This window comes from Chelmon rostratus, chromosome 9 (genome assembly GCF_017976325.1).
Source record: "Chelmon rostratus isolate fCheRos1 chromosome 9, fCheRos1.pri, whole genome shotgun sequence".
In the NCBI taxonomy this organism is placed as follows: Eukaryota; Metazoa; Chordata; class Actinopteri; order Chaetodontiformes; family Chaetodontidae; genus Chelmon; species Chelmon rostratus.
In genome coordinates this window covers 13,465,181-13,481,359 of record NC_055666.1, presented here as the reverse complement: position 1 = coordinate 13,481,359, position 16,179 = coordinate 13,465,181, and the positions used below count along the sequence as shown (strand labels likewise).

The window sequence follows — 16,179 nt, the reverse complement described above, 5'->3', positions numbered from 1 at the left end:
TCTTTGAACATGGACATACAGAAATGTCTGCTGTCAGTCTCACATCCTCTTTGGGTATAATGGAGGAATGTTTCCCTCTCTTCCACTCGCTACATCACACCCATGAGGCCCTCTTGATCTGGGCTAAGAATGAAGTGAAACTGACATCACTTCCTTTTCTCCCCTCTGCCTATAAAAAGATGAATGCAACAGCGTTCGGTTGGTCAACTTTTTGCCACCTTCTCCTCTGAGGCTGATCCCTGTTTGGGACACATTCCCTGCTGCTCGGTGCACGATGTGCATGTTTGCTTTTGGCTGAAGTGGAAAAGTTTGTGTGGAAGCTGCTGACTGGGTCAACAGACGCTCAGGACACATGGAGGCAGTGGTTGGACTGTTGCTGATGCTACTCGCAGTCTGTCATGGTGAGCTGTTTAACTTATGACACTAATAATACAAGAATATTACATTTAATATGATGTTAAAAAAACTGTTTTTGTTCTGCCATGGGTTTCAAGTACAGTCATGAGTGCAGACATTATCCTGTGTGATGTGTAAAGCAGATCAAAAACTGCAGGCAGGAAACCACTTGTTGGTTCTGAACAAGTTACCAATTGTATTGATTAGATTAAGAATCCGATGACAACTGCAGCAGTTTGAAACTGATATTTCTAAGGATCAGTAGCTTCAGTAGCTTTTTAAAAACAATGAAACAATTATTTCTCACAGCAACGACAGAACCAGAGACCGAGTATGCAATTACAGAAAAATTATAATTATGAGCATCTAATAAATTATCTGTTTTTTATTCTCGATATGTTGCACATCATTTTATCCATTTTCCAACTGGAAAAGTTATACTGTCCACTCTCATTTTAGCGGTTTTGTGGGTGTGAAAAACACAGCATGAGTTTGAAGTGAGTGAATGAGACTATCTGGAAAAAATATAATATACCTCAGTTTGCTGAACCTTAACTGTCTTCCATTCACAGGCCTATGTGACAGTCAGCTGCACATCAGTAATCGTCTTTTTCAGTGTGGTCAGCGGGACACAGCTGCATCAAACCACTGTTATTTGCTTTAGATGAATATTTGCATGTGACCAAAAGATTGTCACTGTCATAAATTATGTAGAAATTCAATTATCAAAGTGTGATATTTACTTTTATGTATTTATTTTGATTTCCAGGTGTGGAAACCTCCTGTGATGGCAGACAGGATGGAGCTCAGTGTTATGGAGCTCTGGGAGGAACTGTGGTCCTCCAGCTGATGGACAACGCCTCAGAGATATTTAAATTCCAATGGTCAAACAAAACAACAAGAATACTCAATTGGAGAAGCAATAAGATTGTGTCCAATCAGATAGGAAACAGATCATCATTTACTCCGAGTAACGGAACATTTATGATCAATGACCTGAGCAGGACTGATGGTGGTGATTATACTCTTATAATGTTTGATTCAGATGGAAAGCCTGCAGAACAACGGGCTCTACAGTTGACAATTCAAGGTAAATAAGTTTCACAGCTGAATTTAGTAACATTGATTGACATACATTACATATTCTATTGATGAACTACATATATCGCATATTCTACAGATATCTGTATCGACACCTGTTCTGTATTAGAAACTGTATAAAATGACAAAGACTGTGTTGACATCAGAAGTGATCTGAGCGTGTTTCCTTCAGCTCCTGTGTCCTCTGTCCTGCTGGACTCTGAGTGTCTGTCCCAGGGAGAGATGAGGGTGTCCTGCTCCTCTGAGGGAGGGGACAGTCCTCAGTACAGCTGGACTCTGGATGGACAGACACTGACAGACGCTCAGCTGCTCTCTGGAAGTAACGAGAGTGAGAACATCACTCTGAGACAAGACGTCTCAGGACAACTGGTCTGCTCAGTCAGGAATCACATCAGCAGTGTCTCCGAAGAAGAGACGATATCTACCTGTGGTGAGTGAGAACAGGACTGGAACAGTCTGACACGGATGATGAGCTGTCAGCCATTGATCTGTTTCTCCCTCACAGGCTTCATATTCATTGATTGCATATTATCCAATGGGACACATGTATCACAGTGGGTGCTTGAAGCCAGTAACACCCTGTGTATTAAGCCAACAACAGCCTCTACCACGACTACTGAGGGTAAGGAGCCCAGCCTCACAGTGTCAAATACATCCTCTACTAACATCACATTCTCCAGTCCAACTGTGACTCTCCCCAGCACAGATGAGCCATGGTTCATCAGTAAGTGAAAACTAACTCTCTGCAGTCGATTCACCTTTTTGCTCTTTGTCTGCGTCCATAACAGCGCCTGCAATGGCCGCCAACAACAACTGTGTGTGTCTTGTGCCTTCTATTCCTGAAACAGGATATTCAACAATAATGGCTGGGGTGCTCTCGGCACTGCTCATCCTCCTCATCGTCGGGGTGGCAGTCGTCTGTGCCCATAAGAAAAAGCAAAACAACAAACCTCAAGGTAGATTACTAAACAAAACTAACTTTATCCTGACACATCATTGCTGTCAGTTTCTTTATTCACAGATGAAAAGAATAGTTTGGGTGAGACACTCAACATTACTCTCTTTCTTCCCGAGATCCAGACGAGAAGTTTGATACCTCTCTCATGTGTGTCAGCTTAATGTGAAGCTACTGCTAGCAGCAGGTTAGCCTTAGCACAAAGACAGGAAGTAGCTTTGCTTTGTCCCAAAGTAACTAAATCTGCCTACTAGCACATGTAAAGCTACCTTATTAACACATTTTTTAGCATCTTGTTCATCTTTGTATGTTTTAAAGGGTGGATTTTGTGTTACTTTTGTCAGATTCAGGCTCCCCCTGCTCTCAGCCTTTGTGCTGAAGCTAACTGGCAGCTAGCATAGCAGTAGCTTCTCATTTAACTGACCAGCTTGACAGAATGCAAATGAGTATACCTCCAAAACTGTTCTTTTAACGGTCCACTGTACAACAACAGAGTGTATCTAGTCACTAAATGTGACGTTTGTGCCACATGTTACTCGGCAGAAAAAGAAGACGAACAGGAATTAACGTATGCAGACGTCAACATCGTGCAGCGGCATCGGAGGCAGATGCAGCAAAGGGCAGAGACAGAGGTGGAGTACGGCCAGGTCAAGTTTTCACAAGCACCTCGGCGGACTGTCGAACCAGCGGGAGATGATTGTGTGTACAGCGTGGTCCGTAAAGGCAGGTGATTGAGGGCGTCTGATGTTTTAACTCAGACTGCACTGACGAAGGCAGGTGGTGGAGGTGTTTGTTACGATGTTTATGACTCTACAGTGACTCACAGACTCTCAAAAAGTGGCATCAGTATGTTTATGCTGGTCCATCATCTGTGCTTCTATGTCATTTAAAATGACCACTTTTAACTTGATGTGAAAGCTATAAAGTTTGCATTTGTTAAATTATTATTATTAATAATATAATAATAATTATTGGTTGAGGGTCAGAGTGTATCAAATATTCTAGTATGCTCTGGCATTGGTAGATTTATGAGGTATGAGGTGAGGTGAGGTGTCTGCCTTCGGTTTTCCACCCCACAGTTGGTCGACAAATTTCTTATCTCTCAGGAAGTTTGCACAAATTTGTTTCCATCATTGTAAACACTTCTCCTTTTTCATGTCATGATCTTTAACTCTTACAAAACCAGTTCTTGGGTTGCGTGTGATTTTTCAAATAACCTTCTCACTGCGTGTTCTAACTACTTGTGTGAGTTATCATATAAAATATCCCTTTAATGTAATGTTAAATATAAGTGGTTTGTGTAGTTTTCATTGTTCTGCTTACTCTGATATAAACGTTAGTTGGGGAAGTAGTCTAATTTAGTAGACAGTTCAGTCTCTTCATAACGAGTTACATTATATGTCAGAATTGCTTGCAACTACAGCACATGCAGTCGCTTGTGAAATCTGAAATGGTCACATGTCGCTGCATTTGTTAATCCGGTGATGTGAGTTAGCAGCAAAAGGGGAACACCTTCAAAAATAGTGTGTTATTCTCTTCCCTTTTCTCCTTTTCTGAAGCAGCGAGGAGACTGTCGTGTTCAGAATTTAGAATTTAGTGAACATCTGTGGTTCACGAGGAAAGGGATTTAACGGCTTGTCAGATTGTTAGCGAGAGATGTGTTTGTCTTTTAACACCATCAAGCTTTCTATAATTACTACAGTGTTTTTCCGATGACTTTGTGGTTTTGTTTTTTTTCACAGAGGAATAGTTGTCACTGTTCAAGTGTAGCAAACTTTGAATAATTTCAGGCTGCAACTTTCAAGTCTATAAATGAAACCAATCTACATTTTAGGTGTTCATTCAAATTATTTGGGCTGAATAGAAAGTCAGCTGAACAAAGTGCTGACTTAGATGTTTCATGATGTAATAACCATTTATGCTCATGACTAAAATAAAGTACCTCCAGTTGTCTGGAATTAAATTAAACCACATGCAACTGAGGCCTAGATCAAGTAGCGCACTTTGGAATTTGAATCTGATATTGTGCCATGAGCAGGTGACCAAGGGATAAATGGTAAAACACAGAGCATATTCAGTGACAGGATGTAAGCGTGTACATGAGACTTGACATTAGATAACCAGTAAGTCCTCCGCACAATCAAGATTTAATGGTTTTATTGTCAGTGGATGTTTCCAAATTAAATATGTTGTATCTCAAAAGCAGAGGCTGACCACCATTATTCTCCTCAGCACACAAAACAGCACAATATTACATTTTAACTGATTTAAATGAGTCAGTCTAAGAGTGTGAGACAGACATCATGCAGTAACTCTTGACCTGGAGGAAAGTTAGCGAGTCGCAGGTCGTATAAAAAAAGCAGGGAATGTACCTTTAAGCTGCTAAATCTATTTATAACCTTTGCCCAATCTCTTCACATCAAACTTCCGGAATCTAAACCCATGAACTTTGCCTTTGAATTAACCTAATCCATTTTAGTCTTACTCTATAATTTAAAAAATAATCCATATCTGAAGCTGCTGTTTACTCTCCCTCAGACTCTTCTTCCAAAAGACACAGTCTTTTTAGGTAAATATTTTGCAGCTTACACGCTCCAACCCAGAAGATTGTGTGCAACGATAAGCAGCGAGGACAGAAACAAATAGCTCAGTGCTGGAAGGCATCAGCCCATTGAGTGAAGTCTCCTGCATAAGGCTGCTGCTTGTTTGAGCTCTTCAGCACACGGGAATGCACAAAGCAACTCATAGTGAACATTTTTGGAGAAATATCTTTTAATAATGTCAGATGCAGATGAAAGCAATGTTGCACCTGCCAGCAGCCTTGTGGTGTGAGCTTCGACTGGGTCAGGCAGTGTATGGCCAAACCTTTGAACCTCAGACACGGCAAACGTCTGATTTAAATAAGATGTATATGATTTATTTTTCAGATGGTTTTTTTTGTACTTAAGGTGACACCACATGCTTTTAGTTGTATACTTCCTGAGGGTTTAATCAAAGACAGAGGTTAAATGATTTGTTTGATTTGATAGCTTGAGGCTAAAGGTTGACAGCCATGGACTGCCATTCAGCTGATTCACAGAGCCATAAAGTTGGTGTTTATGGTTCAGGATCACTGTAGTGTCCTTAAACAACCACCTGAGATCCTTGTTTTTAGTTTAACATCACATTTGAACTTCTGACTGATATAACATACTGAGCAAATAATTGACAACACAGAACAAGTGTAATGAAGCTGCTCCTACACTCCACTATCATTCTGCCATCTGTTTAATGAGCCAGTGCTACTTTGTTCAATACAATCATTGTTTGGGTGTCGAATTATTCAATACTGTTGCAGATGCTAGTCTTTTAACATGCATGTAACAGGAAATGCAAAGAGACTAGACTGTAGCAACTTAACTCTTGATAGGTTTGCTTGACCCTCAATTAAACATTGTTTTTTCCTCATAAAAACCAGGTGACTTTGTCATTGTCATGACATGTTCATGTGATGCTACCTTGCTGCGCCAAAGCTATTTAGCTGTAAAATCAAGGCTGGCATTTGGTGCCAATTCTTCAGTCCAGGTCATGCCAGTTTTTGATTGAAGGTTTTAGGATTTAGGTTTTAGGATTTAGTACTTATTCAGTATTTGTACATACAGCTGTTGAGTGTGAGACGAGGTGATGGATGAGATATAAAGATTGCTGTTTTAAGATCTGTAAAAAGCCATGGGCTGAAATCTTGTAGTGTGGCCACCATTACGTTATAATTCAGTTATTGCAATTTATGGTCCAAAACTGAGGTCGTCTCAGGTCATAATTTCATTCAATTAATGTATTAGTTAAGTAATTTTGTGGCCATGCAAAGTGCTTTTGGTACATTTCTTCTTTGGCTGCATGAACTTAAAGGAGCTTTTCTCTGCGGAAACGTTTCAGAAGATAAAAAGCAGACAGAGTCTGCCAGTGTGGTAAGAGCTAATGATTGGAAAATGCAAACCAGATCGATAAACCTCTGTACACAAAATACACATGCAGAGAGACTTGTTTTACAAGCAGCAAAAACAACATAAACTTCTGCTCAAATGTATGAAAATACAGACACATCATTGAAAGAGGAAAAGGAAATTCTCTGACGGCACACGTTGACTGATAAATACACATGTTGCATAAAGCTGGTGGTACAGTGGTTTATTTTGAAATCCTCGGCTGACTCTGGTCAGTACTAAATTTACATTGCTACATTTGCCACTTTTTCTTCCTCTTTTGTGACCTACAAATAGGAACAATCTCAAACTGTGTGAACATTTCTTACACGTACAGTAAGGGTATACTCGAACGTTTCTTACATACAGTACATAATTCCCATAAGACGAGAGAAGGGAGGACTTTTTGCCCCTTGAAATACGGGTTTAGTGTTACCATGACAGTAGGTTGTGAGTCGTGTCACAGCTGCTTCAGGATGTGGTTTAACACCACTGTCTGAACATGTTACACGGGAACACGGTCATTTTTAAACACGTTTGCTCTCGGTTCCTTATTGTCACCACAAGCTAAAAAAAATGATAAAATAAAAACATTTTTCAAGTCAAAATGAAAATCATCATAAACCTGTTTAACAATAAATGCTAATATTTGTGCTTTCGTGTGAAAATCCTATTTCTTTTAATTCCTGTTTTTCAACATGTACGTGCCTTCACTTCCTTCCTCCCTCTAACTGAAACCTATTTATTTCTACTTTTAAAGGATCTATTCCCATGATATATGCTGCATCGGTATTTCAACAGAAAGAACAGTTAAGGGTTGTTCAACTTTGGCATGGCTTCTTTCTTTAGCGCTAACAAACACAACGCTCTCTGCTATCTCTCTATTTCCTGTAAGTTCAAACGGAAATAAAGAGACAAACTGGAATCAATTTACTTCGCCAACAATAAGCACCGGGGCTGTTTTTGGACGTATCAGCATAAATTGCATTGTTGGTTTTCGTTTTTTGCTCAAGTGAGATTTCAAGACACATTTCCTCGCGCAGTTACTAGAAAACAAAAGACGTTAAAAAAACAGACACACTATTCCTTCTTATTCATTCATGTAGCAGATTCTTGACGTCTGCACTCACTCAAATCAGATAAATTTCAACATCCCTTTATGATAACGAAAAACAAGCTTCTGAAAATGCTTCTTCACTGTGGCTTTAACCAACAACTCTTGAAGAAGGCACACACGTTTGAAAGGTCACGTGCCATCAGCCATTCTTTGTCCTTCAGATCAGTATCTCTGTGCTGACAATGATTCATATTAACACATTAAAGTCGGACGTGAAGAGCTTGTCATTGTGTAAAAAACGGGAGGTGCAGCGTTATAACATCACGTCGATGTAAATCAGCTTCATTCATTCTGTGGTAAACTGTAAAAACAAAACACGCTATGTACATATTTCCCGCTGCGTCAGTCCCCCATGTGAAATCCACCTAGTATTCCTCTGATATCGTGTCGGACAAAATGTTGCTGCTGGGGCTGGCGGCGGTGTGGGCGTCAGGGGGTCCGCCCAGCACAGGTGGGGTGGGCGTAGTCGTGGAAGCCTGCTGGGAATGCTGCAGCTTCTTCCGGTTCACCTTCCTCTCTTTGGCACGTCTGTTCTGAAACCAGATCTTCACCTGAAACAGATATAGACACACACACACACACACACACACACACACACACACACACGAGATTTCAACATAAAAACATGTTTCTCATTGGATGTTAATTTTCCTTTGAATTACCTCTTGGGTCTTTGAGAGTTTGTTATCTTAAAGTGGGTGATGAGTGCATGATTTTGCCTTTTGCCTGACTTTATCTTGCCTCGCCTCGCCTACTTCTGCTTTAGTTTAGCAATTTCCTTCTTACCCAGAATTGCTCAGTTGCACTCAACTGTGGGTTTAACAAGCAGAATGAGTGGGCGCAGAAAACAATAATAACAATTATAGCTTCATGAAAGCAAGAGTGAGGGTTTCACCATTAACACTCATGCAAGATGTTTTGTTTGGCCACATAACATTGTGGTTTATAGAGGTTTCTTCTTCTAAAGCTGCTTTCTCCAAATGGGATTGTTGAAGAACTTCCTGTGCTGTGTCACTATCAGCTCTGCATGAGTGGCCACAGTGGCCACTATTCACTGAGAGTTACATTGTTGGATATAAAAAAAATCAATTCACCAGCCTTTACTAGAGCTTTTAGTTGCATCTCAGTCTTCCTCAGCAGGTGGAGTTTGCAGGCTGAGCACACATAATCGCACGTCTACATGGGAGATGTTTCAGCTGCATTTTTCAATCGAATCCCCTTTAAGTCTCACCCGTTCTCCTGCATCGTGACCCTTCCCGCCCTTCTGGTCCTCTCACCTGTCTCTCTGAGAGGCCCAGTGACACAGACAGCTCGGACTTCCTCCTCATGGTGATGTAGCGGTTGTACTGAAACTCCTTCTCCAGCTCCAGGCGCTGCTGGTCAGTGTACACCACCCTGTACTTGTCCTTAGTGCGTGTCTTGCCGCCTGGATCACACAAAACAACTGTTATTTAGTAAAACACGAGTGTGAATGGCTTAGTGAATGTGGTTGAATAGGTGTGTCATCCCGCCAGTAGGACACACAAGAACGGGTACAGTGTCAGTGAGTCACGTGCATTGCGAGCAGCAGCCAAACAGGCGGCTAATTGGAAAACGTCTGGTGCCACGTTCAAGTTCAGGCGCCACTTAAAGCCTCATCAACACTATTAATCACACTAACTACAACTAATGTAAAGACTCCCCGCTGCATTGCATCAGTGGTTCTCCTTATCACCGTGAGTGGTGTTTACATAGGTGTTTACACAGGCAGCTATTCATTGACATGCATGTTCACACAGACACACACACACACACACACAGTCTTAGGAAAGTGTGAGTCAGAGTTATTGATCTGAAATCTTGACCAAGTGACAGCATCGATCGAGGCAGACCAACACACGCACACATAAGTAAGGCTGTAAGAGTTCGGGGGTTCAGAGGAGATTTGGTTTGGCTTCTGCAGACTTCCTGCAGCGCCTATGTTATCTAGCCCGTTCGTCACCCTGTACACCCACCCAGTGGACAGAGAGGGTGGGGAGACTCCACGGCCTCCACTGTTAGCTTTGCACTGACATCTCACAACACTCTGCTGGAAGGGAGAGGCACAAAGTTTGACGAATGTGTGTGTGTAGCCACTCTGACTTTTCTCTCTATACATGTTGAAAATGTTCCTGTGTATGCATATGCACATTACCATATCTGCCATCTGTACGCCCACTCAACTGCACAAAGGACTCTATCTGCTCTATCTTTACTAAAACTGAATGTTAGTTTGAGCGTCTTTAATCGCAGGGTAAATGTTATCTGGATGACACCTTTTCTGTTATATTTCTGATATAACAGATATCTGATTGGTGAACATGTGCGTCCAAACAACTCTGTCATCCTAGTCAGGTGCTTAAATGTCAATTATTTATCAGGCCTATACAGTGTTTAATGACATCATACAGACTATAATAAGCCTCTGTGGCTGTATCCAGTGTGTGGCCTATGTCCCACCTGAAGCTGACGGTCTGATGGATTCATGTGGTCTCCTCCTGGAACTGAAGGGGTCTTGTCCGGAGATGTAGTTGTACGGCGTGAAAGACCCCCCTCCAGCGGCGGTGGGCGTGCCGCTCAGCTCCGGGGGGGAGAAGCTGACCGGCACGGCGCTGGGGCTTGACCCCGGGAAGCTGTACGGATACTCCTCCCGGGTGGCGTAGACTGGGTTCCAGGCACTGGTCGACGGGTCACCGACTCCCGGGACGTGATGATAGCTGGTGAAGTCATACGCAGGCGGAATATACTGACTGTTCAGTGACAGCGTCTGTGCCGGGTGTCTGGCCGTCTGTGAGTTGTACATCCCGGTGTCCTGGTCCGACAGGTAGGGTACTTTCAGGTAGACGTCGGCGAATCAAACTGCGTGGCACATGTTAGGCCTCCCTGTTTATTCCCAGCAGACTGCGACGCTCTGTTTTCACTTCAGTCTAAGGTTCAGGCTTATTACTGGCCGGCTACCTGTGCAGCACTACACACCTTTATAGATTTACTGCCAAGGAGTTCAAAAGTATCATCGTGACGTCACCTTCACCTGAGATCCACCTGCCTGCTCGTCTTGGCGACGTGAGGGCATTGACCCTGATTTACCCAGTCTGCCCTGGTGGAACAGTTTGATGAAGGCCATCATGTAAAGCACACCTTAATTGTATATGTGCGCGCGCCTGTGCCCGATTACGCACGGACGTGACATGCAGCACGGAGATTGTAAAGGTGAGGTGGCTCGGTGGTGGTAGAAGTTTATTTAAAGTGATGCCACAAGGTGAAACTTACTCTGAATCTTTTCTAAGGGTAAAAGTGCAGAAGCGGTGTTAGTGAAGAGAAAAGTGAATGTGTCCTTGCTGATACACTGCTATAAACTCTAAGTCCCTTTAAATGTTATTTATTTAGTTTTTGCCTGTCAGTCAAACTTTAAAGTATTTAAACTAAAGACACATCACAACTAGCCTTAAGAAACCCACCATAGTATTTGTGTAACTGTGCAATATAAACTCATTTTTGTGTCATTCCCAGAAACATGACAGAGAACCTGCCCTGAATGGTGGCTGCCTGTCAGTATTATCACTGAGACATTACTGTGCAATAGGTACGTTTAATGTTGGAGCTTTATTGAGGTTGAGAAAATTTTGCTAACTGTATATTCAGATGGGTAGTTTAAAATCACACATTTTATAAGCTGGTAATATATTTTCAATTTAAAGTGTCGATCTGTAAGAAAGAAGCTGTCAGTTCAATGTGGTGGTTTAAAAAGCACAAGATTTACCAGTGAAATACAGTGCAGGAGTAAAAAGAGAAGAGGCATAACATGGAAAGTTAACTTCAAGTACCTGAAAACTGCGCTCACACAGCACTTGAGTGAAGGTACTTGGTTACTTTTCACCAGTTAGTAGACTGAATATCTTCACAGAGATTAGTTGAATCCCTCCCTTAAACATGTTCCCCATTGAAAACTTATTTTAAACAAAAGACTTACTTCCACTTTTCATTATCAGTCAGATCGTATTTTTGTTCTCGTTATCCTCTTTAAGATAATTGTTAAAAATACAGCTGAGACAAGTTTGACATGACTTTGTGGTGTTTTCCCTCATGGTGCGACACTGGGGTGAAGAACTTGGGGAAGCACAGTCAAAAGCAGACACCAGTGAACTTATAATTGTGTTATTTATGAAGAAATTCCTCAGTACTTTCTGTAGTATAGCACAGTGCAGTATGATGTGGTAAAGTTGTGCTGCTTTTTTGTCCATGCTCAGAATAACCACACGAGGGCAGCAAAAAGCTGATAACTGGCAGGTAATTTACAGGTCTGGAGGCATACAGATACAAATTGGCTGTTTCCAAACATATGATAAACGCACAAAGTTTATTCTTAATCCCACATGCTGTTGGCTTTACACCTTCTCCTCACTCGGTTGATTTACTTAGAATATCATGCCGTAAAGGAAACTGTTTATTCCACTTGTTGAGCTTGTCTGAGGGCCTTCCTGCATCGAAGTCGACCAGACATTCATAAAACATTCATGTTCGTATCTCGGTCAGTACACTCATTAAAGCTACCAGCTGTTAGCATGAAGCAGGCTCATGTTAATGGAGAGAAAAGTGCTACAGGGCTGAGCATTAAGGAAAGTGCAACATAAACATCAAACACATATCGCAAAAAGCTTGAAATACAATAGATCATAGCCACCGAGTAAAAACAGCTTGGCTAAACCAAAACATTAGATCATGTGCGGATGTGCAAACTGGACTGTGCAATTTCAAACATTCAGACCTCAGAAAAGTTTGAATTTACAGCACTTGTCATGTATGCCGAAAAACGAAAACCTCAGGGTGTATAAATCTTTAATATTTATCTAAATGAGGGGTTACTGTAAATAGCGGCACATGTATGGAGATTTAGTTTAAACGCTGGTATCCTTGCCGCCGTCCTGACGTTCAAGTTCATCGAGGGGGAACTAATAAGAGACTTGTAGCGTCTTTCCACCGAGCCTAACAGCTCACATGTGTTAGAAAGAGAGCTGCTGTAGGTGCCGAGACACACCCAGAGCTTTCATCTTCCACACTCAGGCTTTCTCTCAGGCCTATTACAGTTCCCAAAAACCACGCAAACAGTGCTAATCGAGTGCTGAATCCCAACAGCATGTCTGCCCCTGAAACGTTATTTTAAATGCTGTACTGTACTAATGCTGGACGAGAAACTGGATTGGACTGCCAACACTGACGCTCTGTGTAGGACAGAGCTGCCTGTACTTCCTCAGAGGGCTGGCATCCTTCAACATCTGCAAAAAGCTGCTACAGATCTTCTACCAGTCTGTGGTAGCGAGTGCCCTCCTGTACGCAGTAGTGTGCTGGGGGAGCAGCTTGAAGAGGTAGGACGCAGCACGCCTGGACAAGCTGGTGAGGAAGGTATGCTCTGTCGTTGGCACGGAGCTGGACAGTCTGACATCTGTGGCAGAGCGACGGACACTGAACAAACTCTTGTCCATAATAGACAATCCTGATCACCCACTGCACAGCCCCATCTCCAGGCAGAGGAGCAGCTTCAGTGACAGACTGCTGTCATTGTCTTGATCTACTGACAGACTGAAGAGATCATTCCTCCCCCACACCGTACGGCTCTTCAACACCTCTCGGGGAGGGCAACAAAAGCAACAATCAACACAACAACTCTGGACTCACTACACACTCACACCACACACCATATCACACATATGCTGGACTTAAGTGTGGACAAACCGACTGTTGCACACTGTCATTTTGCACAACTGCACTACTGCGCTCACATTTAACCGCCAGATGTTTACCTTGTATAGCTTAGTTCTGTATTTTTATCTCACTATTTTTCTTAAATTTTTAGTTTGTATTTTGTATTGTATTTTAGCCTCTTTACTTGTAAGTTGTTCATATCTATCTATCTATCTATCTATCTATCTATCTATCTATCTATCTATCTATCTATCTATCTATCTATCTATCTATCTATCTATCTGCAACAAGCATCAGCATCGTTTGGCTTCAACTAAAGAACTGAACAAAGTGACTATTCTAAAAATGCTAACAAGTGACGTAATTTACCCACAATGACAACTTGCCTGCCCAGTTTCAGTTGCTTTATTTGATCACAGAGTGTGAGGCGGAGTGTTTACTCATCCATTATGTCTGCGCTCAGAATTGCCTAATTAATGACAAGACAGCATACAAATTTTGGTTTAAGCGACGAGTGCGGCGACACTGCAGCATTTCATCACGCAGGACTGCTCGAGGTTAATGTTCCTCAAGGAAAATGAAATTTTCTTTTTGCACATTTTTACTGAATGTTTCAAACCAGGGACAGTGATTAAAGTCGATGTGTAGGTTTAACTTGTTGTCCCTCTGTTGACTATCCCCCATTTAGTTTTCCTCCTTTTTGAAAGCATTTATTCATTTAATGCTTTTGTTCGACAGACTGCAGACAGAATGAGATGGCGCACAACAAAGGTCACCAGCCGGACTCGAACTGGGAACGTCGTGTTGATATGGTCAGCGCTGACGATGCTCTGTATGTCACTGAATAACAGCTGATTATTATTGATGTTTAATCTGCCAATTAGTAACTAGCTAACCATTTTTGCAATAAAATCTAAAATACTCAAGTCTAAGATGATGTCCTCAAATTTCAACTGACTGAACCAGGTGAGTCAGTTTAGTATCTTCACATTGGACAAGAAAAAGGGAATATTTGGTATTTTTGCTTGAAAAAAATAATAACCATCAATCAATTATCAGAAATGTTGCTGATTAATTTTCTGTCAGTTGGCTTCAATCAAGTAATTCTGCTCTAAACTGAGTGTCTTCAGTCCCTCATTGCTGCTTGAATTGTGTTGTTTGAACTGACAGGAGAGGTGGTTTCTGTTGTTGTTGTGTATTGGAGATGTCCCAGTGCTTCAGGTTTGGGCCTGAATCAAGATTTGAGGAATCTCTTGGATCCTTTATTGGTACAGTTTATCGTGGATCTGACTCCAGATCAATCGTTTTATGGCTGAGGTGTGCTGGGTTCAGCTCCCGGTCCAGGCCTCAACCCCTGGTGTTTCCTGCTTCGACCTCCCTCCCACCTCCCAGGGGCCTCCGGGGGCCCCTGCCCATCTCACACAGAGAGATAACTGTTAGCTTTATCTGAAAACCAGCAAAACACAAACACAGGACGGGCATACGGGGTGGCTGCATGAGCTCCAGTCATGGCACCAGCCCAGATCAGCAGTGAGAGAAACCACTCTTCAGCTGCTCTGATAGGCTCAATAGGCCGAGCATTGTTGCAGCAGGAGCCCAGTTTATTAAGTGGTTTGCCACTTTGTCAAGCTATAAGAATAAACAATGACGGCTGCCAAATATAAAGCAAAAGGCACCACTCTAATAACTCACTTTTAACAAAATTATGTCCATATTCAGCATTTGTGTCTCTGCGCTCTTAGAACTTCACATATTTACACCCAGTGTGTCCTGGCTGTAAATGTCCTCTTAGAGCTGTGGCTTGCTGCATTGTGTGTGTGGACAAGTATTTGCATAGCGTGATTGTATTACATCTGATGTATTATTGCTGCATTATTGCAAGCACTAAAACACACAAGAGTAGATTCATGGAGTTCAGTGTGTAGATTTAGGGCAGATTTATAGCAAGAAGGTGTTGATTACATGGAGAAAAATAATTAGATGTGAAGGTGGGACAGTCCTGTGTGGTGTTGCTCCCCTCCTATCTAATAACCGAGGCTCACAGGCTCTCTAATTACTGCTTGCAGGGCTTTTAGAGTTACCCTCACAATTAGAGGAGAACATGGTTACTGTCCAATTTAGCCCCTGTTCCCTCCTCCCCCCCGTTTGCCCCGACCCCTCGTTAGAGAGAAAAGGCCCTCGTCAGCTGCAGGGTTGCGTTATGAATCTCAAGCCATCCCCTCATATCCTGGGAAAGGAAGAAATTAGGGAGCGCGCCAATATAGAAAACAGACGTATTTGCGTGTGTGTGTGCGTGTGTGTGTGTGTGTGTGTGTGTGTGTGTGCTTGAAAGAGAGAGGGCTGAAAGAGCAGAGAAAAGAGGCAGAAGGGGGGTGAGGACAGAGGGAGGTGTTGAGTTATTTCATGTGGGACGAATGGAAAAAGAAAGGAAATAAAACAAGAATAGGAGATGCAACATGTTAGAAAATGGATCCACTCCAGCTCAAAGTGTCCTGTGTTCGGCCTCTTTTACACCTGATTCTAGCGGTGCGATTATGTAAGCAAAGTTCTTTTCCTGAGAAACTGAGACTTCCATGTTTGTTTCCAAAGCAGGCCAGCCTGCGCTCTGCCAAACCCCCCCTCCTGCTTGGACCTCTCACTCTCTCGCTCTTTCTCTTCCTTTTTATTGTGTTTGTTGTTCTATGGAGGGGTTAGATGCGGTCCAGATTGCTGTTGCCAATAGAGACTGTCTCAGTTCACCTCCAGTTGCTCGCCACTTCATTCATAAACAAATCACTCTCGGCTCGGGAGGCTCTCAGCTGCTACCGACGAACAAGCGCGACTTGATCTGTATTTTGTAAGTTTTCTCCTTCTGTCTTTTCTCTTTCTCTGCTCACTCCTCTCTTTTTTTAAACTTCCCTCTATTGCTCTCTGCTCAACTCCCCCTCACA

The 16,179-nt window shown here is 42.4% G+C and overlaps 2 protein-coding genes across 4 annotated transcripts; one reads left to right on the top strand and one right to left on the bottom strand.

The window, feature by feature from the left end:
- The first annotated feature begins 195 nt into the window (after window positions 1–195).
- LOC121611888 (hepatocyte cell adhesion molecule) lies at window positions 196–7,056 on the top strand. 3 transcript variants are annotated; one of them, XM_041944613.1, is made up of 6 exons: window positions 196–401; window positions 1,166–1,486; window positions 1,670–1,927; window positions 2,003–2,119; window positions 2,286–2,453; window positions 2,996–7,056. In XM_041944613.1, exons 1-6 carry the CDS (start codon window positions 353–355, stop codon window positions 3,181–3,183), a joined length of 1,101 nt encoding a protein of 366 aa, XP_041800547.1. In that variant the 5' UTR covers window positions 196–352; the 3' UTR covers window positions 3,184–7,056. The 3 variants fall into 3 exon arrangements, with proteins under 3 accessions (XP_041800547.1, XP_041800548.1, XP_041800546.1); XM_041944614.1 differs by having other exon boundaries at window positions 2,346–2,453; window positions 2,996–7,055; XM_041944612.1 differs by having other exon boundaries at window positions 2,003–2,221; window positions 2,346–2,453; window positions 2,996–7,055.
- On the bottom strand, window positions 6,570–10,352 carry cdx1a (caudal type homeobox 1a). Its single transcript, XM_041944615.1, has 3 exons — window positions 10,010–10,352; window positions 8,809–8,957; window positions 6,570–8,082 (listed from the first exon to the last, which is right to left on the bottom strand). The coding sequence occupies exons 1-3, from the start codon at window positions 10,350–10,352 to the stop codon at window positions 7,897–7,899; spliced, it is 678 nt and encodes a 225-aa protein (XP_041800549.1). The 3' UTR covers window positions 6,570–7,896.
- Between the last annotated feature and the right edge of the window lie 5,827 nt (window positions 10,353–16,179).

Coding starts and splice junctions, on each gene's coding strand:
- LOC121611888 (XM_041944612.1), top strand. CDS start 353: ATGGAGGCAGTGGTTGGACTGTTGCTGATGCTACTCGCAGTCTGTCAT. Junction 1,487..1,669: donor TCTACAGTTGACAATTCAAG/GTAAATAAGTTT, acceptor TGTTTCCTTCAG/CTCCTGTGTCCTCTGTCCTG. Junction 2,454..2,995: donor GCAAAACAACAAACCTCAAG/GTAGATTACTAA, acceptor GTTACTCGGCAG/AAAAAGAAGACGAACAGGAA.
- cdx1a (XM_041944615.1), bottom strand. CDS start 10,352: ATGTACAACTCACAGACGGCCAGACACCCGGCACAGACGCTGTCACTG. Junction 8,958..10,009: donor CATCAGACCGTCAGCTTCAG/GTGGGACATAGG, acceptor TGTGTGATCCAG/GCGGCAAGACACGCACTAAG. Junction 8,083..8,808: donor TGGGCCTCTCAGAGAGACAG/GTGAGAGGACCA, acceptor TATCTGTTTCAG/GTGAAGATCTGGTTTCAGAA.